General features: G+C 30.4%; 1 protein-coding gene across 1 annotated transcript; it reads right to left on the bottom strand.

Annotated features, from left to right (window-relative positions):
* Positions 1 to 143: 143 nt before the first annotated feature.
* LOC113852635 (putative pentatricopeptide repeat-containing protein At3g08820) lies at positions 144 to 4,072 on the bottom strand. The gene has a single exon (XM_027482954.1). The coding sequence runs from the start codon at positions 4,016 to 4,018 to the stop codon at positions 1,991 to 1,993; it is 2,028 nt and encodes a 675-aa protein (XP_027338755.1). The 5' UTR covers positions 4,019 to 4,072; the 3' UTR covers positions 144 to 1,990.
* Between the last annotated feature and the right edge of the window lie 8,761 nt (positions 4,073 to 12,833).

Genomic DNA, 12,833 nt, shown 5'->3' on the forward strand with positions numbered 1-12,833 from the left:
TGACACTCATGTTTAAAATGTAGAGTGAGTAAAGAAAAGAAAAAATTAAAAAGAGAGAGAAAAATACAATGAGAAAACTCATAAATTCGTCTCTTAGATATTATAAATTGTCATAGATTCAAGTCTGTTACTAATAGACACATGATAAATGTTAATTTTTATTAAATTGTCATATTAAGTGACATGCATCATGTACATGTAACCATCACTCTAAAACGACATTGTCTTCAGTGTAAACAGAAGACGCAAACCAACTTTTGTCCTAATAAATTTTTTGTCCCAATTTTCACCAAGAGCCCTCTCCAATATTTGTCTTTAGTGGTTATGATTGACCTTGAATCGATCCAAGATCCTGCCTGAATTTCCTTGAACATTGCCATGACTTGAATCACCGTTGGACACCTCCAATGCCAATCACCAAACGCCTCCAAAGTCGATCATCCAAACAGGAATACGCAACCTTTAGGTGATACAAAAGCTCATTCTCCAAATTGGGGTCTTCCTTCATAAGCTCATGGTCAAAAACATCACTTAAATTTCATCTTGATGTGCTTTTTAACTCATCCAACAAGATGATTATTACCAAAATTAGACAAATTAGTAGGCTCCTCCCTGTTAGCAGCTCCAGCAAAACCACACCGTAACTATAGACATCACCTCTGGTGGAGCATCTAAAGCTCTAATAGTAGTCAAGGGGCACACACCTGTGCCCACCAATGTGCTCACCCTCAAATGGGTATCCATAGCACTCATAAGCCTATCCATTCCAAAATCAGACACATTGGCTTTTAGGTTCTCATCAAGCAAATTATTGCTTGATTCCATGTCTCTATGAATGATGTGCAGATACAATTGTAGTGAAGAAATGCCAATTTCCTCCTCACTGCCCAAGCTCAATTTGATCCCAGGTTTCTTCTGGTCGTGCAAAACATCCTACAAGCTTCCGTATTTCATGTACTCATAAACCAAAAGCTGCAATAGTTAATATCTAGGCCATTGCCGGGGATCCAAATTACTGTGATAAAACCCACCAGACTATTTCCTAAAGGGATTCATTTCCAAAGTGGAAGCTATTAACAATATATAGATGTAAAGGGCATCATTACCAACTCTTGCCATTTGGAAGTGGACGTAGAGGCCTCCAAGGAGCTTCACTAGTATTATCTGTCACTCAAACAACTCTGCGTGTATCATCCAATGCTTTGATCAGAATGTCCATTCTAGAAGTAATAATGATGTTGACGCAGCAGATAAAAGGGGGCGGGCTGGCTCTCTTTTAGGCCAAACCTCTAGTTTGCAAACCTGGTGGACCCAATTTGTTCCATTTTCAGCAACCTAACCAACAATATTATTAAAAAAAAGAACCAGTTATAGTTATAAAAATACCAGAAAAAGACAGATGAAATAATCTGCTGTAAGAATCCAGCTTGATTCTTAGCATTTTGTGTTAAATCATAGGTTCCACCACCTTTTACAATATTTTGCATTTGTATTATCTAATTAAGAACTTCGAAACAGTGTAATTGTGGAATTCATGGCTGCACCAATAGAGACAACTCAAGAGGTGTAAAGAAACTCAATCTGTAAGAATCCAGCTTGATTCTTAGCATTTTGTGTTAAATCATAAGCTGGAGCAAAGTATTGGCATGTTCCAAGATGACAGAAACTTTCAAGTTCATTGGTGGACCCAAGTTACTGCCTCCAATTGAGAGATGGGAAAAAATTGATGTTAGGTATGCAGGTTCATTTAACAAGTGGCCATTTCTCCATCTGAAAGGCTGAAAAACTATCTTGGATCTCCACCCCATTCAAGGAAGGTGCAAAATGTCATAGATCTCACTTATCCCCATCCAGAACATTTGTAAAGGGTTGATGACAGAACACAAAACTCCATTTCAACATATGCAAGAGAATCTCTGATGTCTAACAACTTTTGAAGTGAGGCAAACAATGAATTTAGACTTTGGATCTCTCAGAATACAACAAAATTTTACCAATAATCCCGACAAGAACATAAGCCTTCACTGAAATGATGGAATCTGTTATTATCCCGAATGATTATCTCTCTCCCCGTAACTTTTGAAACAAGTTTTATAGCTTCATGGCAATCGCCACATACCCGAAGGTTTTTAACAACACGAATCACATCTTTGGCACTAGTACTGATCAGTGCAAATGCAACAGCCAACTTCTCACTATGACAGCCAAGAAAGTACTCCTTCTCCTCCTCCTCTATATCAAAGAGCACAAACTCAGTGGTCGGATTATAGCCAGCTTCTCTCAAGTCCTTAAATAAATTTTCAAGTTTCTCATATATCTTGTGCGACAAAGGATGGGAAGTGTCGCCTACAAGGAATTCATGAACGACGCCATCAACTTCAACCCAACTACACCCAGGTAATTTCTGCATCCCTTTCTGACTCAAAGTTGACCTGATTTTTTCTGCCTCATCCCATCGATGACTTGCTGAATATATATTTGATAAGAGAACATAATGTCCTGAATTCCATGGTTCTAACTCAATGAGCTGCTTCAACACAAGTTCAGCCAGTTGGGTATCCCGATGTAACCTACATCCCCCCAACAGTGCCCCCCAAACAACAGCATTGGCCTTCATTGGCATACTCTTGATCAAATTCTGTGCTTCAACCAAAAAACCTGCACGGGCTAGAAGATCCACCATGCATCCATAATGCTCTATAGTAGGAGTTACAGAAAAGACACTACTCATGCAAATAAAATAACGACGACCATCATCAACTAAACCAGCATGAGTACACCCACAAAGTAAACCAACAAAAGTGTTCCCGTCCGGCTGCATTCCAAGCTTTTCCATTTGGCCAAACACTCCAAATGCAGCCCCAACATGTCCATACATAGCCAGCCCAGAAATAACAGCATTGAAGACCACGCGATCCTTCCTCTTCATCATTCTAAAAACCTCCAATGCTTGTGCCACACTTCCACATTTTGAATACAAGTCAATCAAGGCAGTACCCAATACAGGATTAGATAAAAACTCATCAGCATCCATCAAGCCCCTAGCCCAATTTCCCAAGTCCAATGCTCCCAACCTTGCGCACGCAGACAGAACTCCAACTATGGCATAGCAATCCGGTCTCAGATTTTCCTTCCACATCTCAAAGAACAAGTCAAGTGCTTCCTTGGGAAGCCCATTTGATGCATAACCCTGAATCATGGCGCTCCAACAAACAACATCCTTCTCAACCATTCCGTCAAACACACGACGCGCTTCCTCCATGCTCCCACATTTCGTATACATATCAACCAACGAGGTGGCCACAAACACATTCTTATGCAAACCATTCTCACTCATAAACCCATCAATCCACCTTCCACTTACCAAATCCCCTAACCGAGCACACGCATACAAAACCCGAACAAGCATGAAACTATCAGGCCTCAAACCCACCTCCAACAACCCTCTAAACAAACCAACAGCTTCTTCACAATAACCAGACTCAATGTACCCACAAATGATAGCGGTCCAAGACACAACATTTTTCTTAGGAATATCATCGAACACCTTTCGTGCATCCTTTAAATACCCGCATTTAGAGTACAAACAAACGAGACCGGTCTTAACAAACACGTCACAATCGAAACCAGTTCTGATAACAAGAGAATGCAGTTTGAGACCCACGTGGAAATGCGAGAGCCTAGCACACGCTTTGAGAACGAAAGGGAAGGTGAAGTTATCGGGGACGAACCCAGCTTCACGCATGGAAGCGTAGAGCGAAACGGCGTGGTGGAAGCTGTCGTTGGATACCATGCCGCGAATCATGGTATTCCAGAGGAATATGTTTGGGTGGTTGGTTTGGTTGAAAACGACGGTGGCGTATTGCAGTTTGCGGTAGTGTAAGGAAAAGCGCAAGATGATGTTGATGAAGTAGTTGTCTTGGTGAAGGCCCATGCGATAGAGGCGACAGTGAACATGCTTCACTTGCTCGAACGACTTCAACCCTTCCACCAGCCACTTCTTCAGCTCCAAGGCCATCTTGTAATGTGGCTCCTTACCAATTTTTATTTATAAACCATTAAATAATTGTTTTATTCCCTCAAATTATTGTCATTCTAATGACAAGAATTTATAAAATTAAAAATTAAAATAATAAACACATGCTAAAAAGAAATAATGCTCGACATTTATAATTTTTAAATATAAAATGAGTATTTATTCATATATAAACATGCTATTAATACTTCAACCTTTATTTTTTATTTTTATTTTTAATTAACTGTTTACCAAAATAATGTTAATATGACCTTTTTAGGATAATTTTTACGAAGTTTTGTCACATCAATGATGCATATTTATTTTTAAAATAATAAATAAAATTGTACATGTAATTGATAATTTCCATTGCTAGTAGGTTCACTGTTTATTTAATATCAATTTCCTTTTTTAAACTTGCTTGTGCTACATGAGATGATGTACTTTATTGTTTATCCATCTATTTTGAATTTTTTGCACACCAATGATAATAAAATAAAACAAACCATTGCTAGAAACATCACACTGTAAAATTATAAAAGAGAATATATCTTTCACTTGACTACCAAAATTTTGTTAGGGTAAACCTAAATGAAAGTTTATGCATGATAATGCTATCATTTGTTCATGTAAATATCAAATAAACCTAAATGAAAGCTTATATATGTATACTATATTCCATCATTGGCCTGCTGACTGTAGTTTCTCGATCTTTAAATCCTTAAAAGATATTTCTTTTTTTTTTTCTTGCATCCAAAATAATTTAGGTACAGATATTTCTTGTTTTGCATAAGTTTTGGTAAATTACAGAATCACTTTAAACTCATCTTATAATATAAGAGAACCCCCTAAAAAAGTAGTAGTGGAAGAATTGTTGATAGGTTGACACTAAATAAGTTACTTGACTTTGTTATGGAATTTCTTCAGTGTTTATTTTTTATTTGGTTTCATAAATTTAGAGTTCTATTACGGTTTCTGGTGTTTGTTATTTTTTTTTTCTTTCTTCAGTTGGGAAATCTTTAAGACTCAATTTCAGGGTCATAAACTTCAGATGACCTAAAGCATGCCAATTAGCTAAACTTTTAAAGTTCTACACTACAACTTAGAAAGGTTGTTTAGAGAACGAGTATGATGCTAAGACAGCTAAGTCTAAGGAACAACAGATGGATTAACGATAAAAGTGTATGAGACTTGTGCCACGGTGAAGGTCAGAGATCCAAAAAATAAAATAAAATTGCTAGGTCTTCATGAGGAGAATTTTCAAGTCTTACGGTCAATTGTGGAATAATTAAATAGGAAAAAGTATTGAAACTAACAAATAAACAAACATGGTCATTCAAGTATAATAAGTTCAGTTGAACTTCTCTAGTTCTGTAATAAAGTAGCAGCATATTCTTTAACAAGGTAATCTATTGTCGATTTCAGAATATGTATAGATTCGGAAGAGTGAAGGGGTCTTTTCTTAAGTAAGGCACAAGATGTTTGATAGATTCTATACTAATTTATTTCTTAAGATTTACTCAATTATGGAAATTTAGTTGGTGGTACGTGATTATGGTAAGGCACTTGACAGAAACATTTCTTAGGCCTTGAAACTGAAATCTTATGATGTATGGAGCCGCATGTTGAGGAATTTAGGGTTAAGGTGTTGTTATATATATAGATTTATTACATGTATCTAGTCAAGTCTAAATTCATTAAGTTTATGATAATAAGGAACACACATAATAATGGAGAAATTATAAGGGCATTGCTATAGTAACCTCATAATTTAGAGGGATAGAGTACCCCTTAGCTCCGCTCCACTGAATTAATAACGTGTATAAAATATAATTATATCATTTAAAGCTGGAAAATTTTTTAATGATCGTTTTGCCTCAACTATTAACATAGTGTTCAACTTTAATTATCGTTAACCTTGCTCAAATCCATTGCTATCATGAACCACCTTACCATGTCTTAGAAACACTGGGTCAGAAATTGCTTACTATGTCTTTGCCTCATTGGCACCACCATGCAACCCCACCTCATCTTCATTTCTCCGCTGCCAACCACCACAATATAAACCTATCACCATTGACCTCCAAATCGTACCTACCTCCATACACAGTGACATCGTCGTCAACCTCTCAGCAAGAGACGTTACTAGTCATTGCCTTTCTTTGTCCACTAAAGGGTAAGCCACCAGCCGCCGCTCAGGTCACCACGCACCTGAACCATGTGTCATGCACAAAAACCCCAAAATCGTGAAGTTGTATGATCTCAACATCACCACCTGCTACGTTAGTGTTGTTCTCAATCGCAGAAACTCCCATATGAAAGAACACCCTTACCATCCGCACGTCGCCACCAACACCTTGCCACCCTCCTTCCCCTCCCCAAATGTGTTTTACCTTTCAGAAATTTTTAGGTGTTTCGATGAGGTATTTCAAATAATGAATTCATTTTTTTAAAAGAATTCACAATTTTGTAAGTTAAAATTTTCTGTTTGGATATTTAATTTTATAGAATTTAAAATTTTAAGAATTTTAGTGAAAATTTTAATAAACTAAATTCAAAGAATTCTAAATCCTAATAAAAGAGTAAAAGTTTAAATTTATTTTATTTATTTATTGTGTATTCCATTTATATTTTTATTTAGTTAGGATTAATTTAATAATTTAAATTTCATATTTTTAATAAATTTTGTCAAATATAGTGATATTTTTTTTAAGAATGTAAGTAATTTAATTATTTTATCTAAACAAAATATTTGAAATGAGGGAAATTCAATTATTCTATTCAAATAAAATATTTTAAAAAACATAAATTTAAATGATGTAATTTAAAATTCTGAAAATTTAAAATTCTACAAAAATTTTAACTACCTTATCCAAATACAACATTGTTGATGTCTTATTTTTTTATTTATTTAATTTGAGCAAAAATTGGGTTTTGCTCTTAAAAATTATTTTAATTAGCTTTTGCATGTTTTGTTTGGTTATAGATAAGACAGTAGTAAACTAGAAATAAGAAAAAGATTATTTTGCAAAATTTAGTATATGATTTATAGAGATTAAACTGAAAATTAAAAGAATTTATGAAGCAAATAGTTAATACCATGACATGTTATTATTACGAAACAAGTTACAATTTTATTGGTCGATAATAAGAAGTTTCTTACCCATGTGTCCTGTAGATGATGTGAAAAGTGAGTCATCCTTACCAAAAAGGATATTACAAATCTAAATGATACAAAGGTTATAACTCGTGATCTTTCTTTTTAGGATTAGAATCCAGACAACTCCTTTTTAATTGATGGAAGTGGACTCTTACAACATAAATAATTTATCTCATATGCTTACCTCATTTATTCTAATAATAATTCCTTTCCATTTTACTCCATATTTAACCAAAATCTCGTACATATACTCATAGATTGGCTAGGTCAAGACTTTTTAAGACCTAGAACCTGTTCACTCAGCCATTCACCCGAGCTTCTAGAAGGAAAATTCGTTCCTTTGATCTTAGCAGGGCCCAACTAAACAAAAATCATACGAGAGCATAAAATATTCGTATAAATTGTGTGTCTAGCATCAATGTTTGGCTAATGTATGTGAGTTAGCAAATCCTTATACCATTTTTGTGTAAAATGTGGTTTACCAAGGAACCTGGAGTCCACTTTCTGCATAATGTAAGTCCATAAACTAAGGATTAATGATATAGTCTTGTATTGGACGATTTGGAGCTTAAATTCTGCATAATTTAAACTCATAATCACAAAATCAAGAGCATAGAACGAATTGTACGAAATTAGAATTGCATACGACAAAAATGTGGTTTTGTTTGGCAAAAATATGAACTCATACAAAGGCCAAAATCAGGTGATCAATTTTTCATATAGCACCAACAATGAAGGCCATAGAAAATCATGTGAATATAAAACAATAAACATGTCATCAAAGCAATCACTCATATAAACATGTAGAAAGTTGCAAAGGAGGAAGTTAACAAAAGAAACTAATAGAAGAAGAATGTGTACGTTTGAAAGCATAGTTTTGACTTTTTACCTGACTCAAAGTTGTTGCAACCACAAAGTTCTTCTAAAAAGGAAGAGAGCGATCTAAAAGAGAGCTTCCAGTTGGGAAGTGCAAGAATGGATTATTCTCTATTTCAATTTGTTCCTTTTTTTGTAGATATTACATGATTCCTTTGGACAGAACCAATGAATCGGGTTGGTCTATTGTTTCTCTTCTTATGATCGACTTTTCCAACACCAACATGCTTTGTTTGATTTCTTGCTAAAGAAATTAAAAAACACAGGTGAAGCCTCTATATATTCCCGATAAGCATCAAAATTGAAGGCCAATTTGTTGAGTGGTCAGAATTGGCATTAGTTAAGCGGTATTGTAGAGTATTGTCGAGAAAGAGAAACAGAAGGAGATAAAATAATTTTATCAAAATTATTACTTAGTTATATATAATATATGTGTGTAGAAGAGACATAGGCGTTTATTGTATCCAGAGAATATGGTTATTCTTTAGTGAAGAATGTTATGAGTTTTGAGCAAAAAAGAGCATACAAGTGTACCTAATATGTACAAAAATGATTGAAGTTTCATTTCGATTAATAGTATAATAAATATTAGTGTCAAAAGTCTACTTAGGTTTTAAAAAATAACTTACTGACTTTGCAACACATTGAATGAGTTTATGTGAGCTTACATAGTATTTTAATATCAAAATGAAACAATTACAAGAATAAAAAAAATATTGAGAAAAATATTAAATGAGCTTATGTGAGAGCTTACATAGTATTTTAATATTTATAATCATACATGAATATAATAAATCACATGTAAGTAAAAGAAAAAGAAGAATCTTGGAAGAGAAAGTATTATGTAATTTCAATTTCTCTTTCAAATCCTTTTAGAACCATGAACTTCTTTGAATCTGTTAATTAGTAACCTTTATTTGATTTATCAACTAAGGTAATTCTATTTTAATAATTGTGTCAATTATTCATCTTTAATATATATCATGATTCTTGCTTTGACAATTAATAAGTTGTAGTAACGAATCACAGCTCATCTATGCCAAAGTTATTGTTAAAAACATAAATTATCATATTATTTTAGTGTCCAAATTTTAAAATAATTTTTTAATATACCGGATTCTATAAAGATATGAAATGAGATCTAATAGACCTAATTCAAAACAAGTGGCATTTGTCTTTAATAAAAGAAAAACACATGCACATTAAAGAAAAACATTGATAATAAAGATGCTGATTGGATATGCCTACATTACAATAGATTAACCAATATATTACTAGTCACTTTTATGTAATTGGTTCTTAGTCTTTGAAAAATGGTAAAAATTTTTATTAATACATATTATCTCTCAGGTTAAAAAAATAAGGGGATCTCTATTATCATATTATATATTATAGTGTCTAAATTTGGAAATAATTTTCTTATTGTATCCAACTCTATAAATACTTGAAATTGAGATCTATCTAATTCAAAATTAATAAGTGTACGTGCATGTAACAAAGGAGAAACAAACGTTAAAGAAAAATATTGACAGTAAGTATTCGACCATTGGAGATGCCACATGAAAATAGATGGAAAAAATCAGTCTCAAACTCCATTCGAGTTTCATTTTAATTGTTTCATCCAATCAAATTAATAAAATAAACAAATTTTTCTTTGAAATAATTAAATAAAATTCACAAAAAAAAAAACAATGAAAATTCGAATTCTTTTTCAATGGTTACGATTTCATATGTCGCTTCCATGAGCACAACCTCACAAGAATACAACCTACACTCTCAGGGGTCAAGAATAAAAAGTTCAGTTTGGGCAGCAGTTTAAGTTTCATACATTTTATATATGTCATAATAATTTAATAAGTATACTGAAAACTTATCTAACAACAGCGAATTGAGAATATAGGAATGGAAACAAAATAATTTATTATCAAAAATAAATTTCTTTGTTCTGATTTGACCGATAACATCCAAATATAGTTTGTGGGATTATTTGGGAGATTAATTTTTATCAAAGGTTTTAACATATTCACATGATCTTCGGATGAAATTTTAAAATAACTTTAATTAATGAATTTAATCATATAAAACAAATTTTGTTTCTGATTTTAAAATATATATTCGTCTCCAATTACTGTCTTTTAGTAAACATTAAGAGTATTATTAAAAGAGTTTATTTTAGTGTACTTTTTGTGTAAAATAATTACAGTGTAAATATAATTTTATATTAATTATTATAAAAATTAATAACTCTTTTTAAAATGACAATCCATGATTAAATGTTTTCGTGTATTAAAATTAAATTCTTATTTAAAAAATTAAAGAAAATAAAGTAACAAACAGTTATTTTATAAAAGTTCTTAATTTGTCTGTGAAAAATTAAATTATAATATATACTAACACAACTACATTAATAATTAATTCACATGCTCAAATATACATTAATAATTAATTTTAAAATTATATTTAAAATATTATATAATAATTTAATATAAAAAATAGAAAATTAGAAGACACATGTTATAAAAGTAAAAAAAATAAATAAAATAAGATATATCTTAATAGTAATAAAACTTTTACTTATATTTGTATGATCACAAATGGATAAATAAGTCGTAGAAACTCCATGCTTATCTTTTAAAGCGTTTTTTAAATCATATTATCAAATAAAATATTCATTTAATATTTTTAAAAATATTTTCTACCAGTATTTTGTTGAATAATTTTAAAGAATGAAAAATATAAATAAAATCAAGACACTTTATATTTTGTATTATCCCAAGAAAAATATTGGTTAATCAACTATAATATTATAAATAAGAGTAAATTATTGTGAAGTGAAATATTCAATAAAACTACTCTATTTCACAGTCAGTTACATGTATTATTTAAAATTAAAATTGACTTAAATTTTTTCTACAAAAATATACGTTACATACTTTTTTTAATTATATTTTAAATTTTGAAAATAAAAGTTTGTGACATAACTTTCTCTTCTTACTAAATATAAATTTTTAGATCATAAATACCTTATATGAATTTTCAAATTTACCATAAATACTTATACTTATGTTTACTTTATAAAATTTGCAATATTTACTTTATTATTTTGAGTACAATTGGTTAAAATTCTTAGTAATTATTCATGTTTGGTTTCGTAAAAAAAAATATTTTTCTTTGCTAAAAATTACAAAATATATTACTTTTATAAAAATTTTTCCTCAAAACTTACACTGTTCTTAAATACTCTTTTTTTATAATTTTTTTCAAACAAAAAAGTCATATGTATATTTTATTATACCTAATAACTATTATTTAAAAAAATTTAAATGTAAGGAAAATAATTTTTATAAACCCTAAAAAATTCTCTTAAATTTATGTTTTTAAGTTCTTCCCATAAAAACTTTTGTATTAATCCTCCTTTTTTCTTCTTTTCTCTCTCCTCACTTATTATTCAAACCTTTTATTTTTTTCCCTTTTTAAATTCAAAGCCTCAAAGTTATGCCTATTAATATATATTAATTATTGACATATTTAATTAAACTTTTTAGTATTATATAATAAAATTTTATTTTAAAATAATTTATATTTTACAATTATTGTAATTTCACTAAATTATTATTATTTTAATAACTATTCATAATTATTGAGTTAAGTTAAAATAGTTTTAAAAAATTATTTAAAATAATTTTATCACATATATTTAGAAAAGTATAAAGTTGTTTTCTTTAATCATTAAAATGTATATATATTTACTTAAAAAAAAACAGTCGTATATTGCACAGGCTATTAATTAATTCAACCTAACCTACATTAATTATGTTTTACTCCTTCTAATTATTTTTATAAGAACCTTTAAACTAAATCATACATATTAACAAAAGCTGTTAACAGTAGTTAATGCATAATTTTTTCAAAAAATTAATTACAGTATTTTAAGTTTACCCTCAATTAAAATTAAATTCTATTATTATATTAAAGTTATAAAAGATATATATATTAAAAATTATTATTATTAATTGTTTAAACTTAACCCTTAAGGCTGAAATAAAAAATTTAATTATATTAATTGTTAAGAAGTTAGAAAAAAATTAATAATTAAAGATAAATATATAAAACAGTTAATAATAAATATTCTAAAAACTTTATATAAGGTCTTATATATTAAAGACTATTAAAATTTATTGATTTTCATTAAACATTTTTCTTTGTATTCAGTCATATATCTTCATCATAAATTTTTTTCTTGACCTAGACTTAAATGTTTTAGGTTGAAAAGGGAATAAAAATTTAAAGCCTAAAAAAAGCTCCAAATGTTTAGAAGAAAAAAAAATTAAAGATTTAAGTGACAAAAATTAACAACCAAATTTAATTGCACTAATTTAAAATTTCAAAAAAATTTAAATTCTATTAAATGTATTTAATTTTCGACATATTAAAAAATAACAGCACCAGTATCCATTATTTGCAGTTAAAAAAAATACAAAATTAAATAAAAAATGGTTTTATTAATTTTTTAAAAGCCCAGCCCACGTGAATTCCTCTCTTCTTCTCCACTCTCCACTCTTGAGCCTCCATATAGCCGTCACCCCTCTCTCATTTCCTCGACAAAAACTAAAACCTCATTGTTTTGTTATTAAACCCTTCATTTCCTCTTTCTCCTGCGATTCTCAGGTTCACTCCATACCCTTTCGATTTTACTTTCTTTATACGTAACGTTGTTTTTTTATTATATGTAATGTGAGTCTCTTACACGATTTGATTGCATTGCATTGTTTGAATTCAGAA

Source organism: Abrus precatorius, unplaced genomic scaffold (assembly GCF_003935025.1).
Source record: "Abrus precatorius isolate BTA unplaced genomic scaffold, Abrus_2018 Scaffold10, whole genome shotgun sequence".
Taxonomy (NCBI): domain Eukaryota; kingdom Viridiplantae; phylum Streptophyta; class Magnoliopsida; order Fabales; family Fabaceae; genus Abrus; species Abrus precatorius.

What these genes read in the sequence shown, in the direction of transcription:
- LOC113852635 (XM_027482954.1), bottom strand. Translation starts at nt 4,018, where the DNA reads ATGGCCTTGGAGCTGAAGAAGTGGCTGGTGGAAGGGTTGAAGTCGTTC.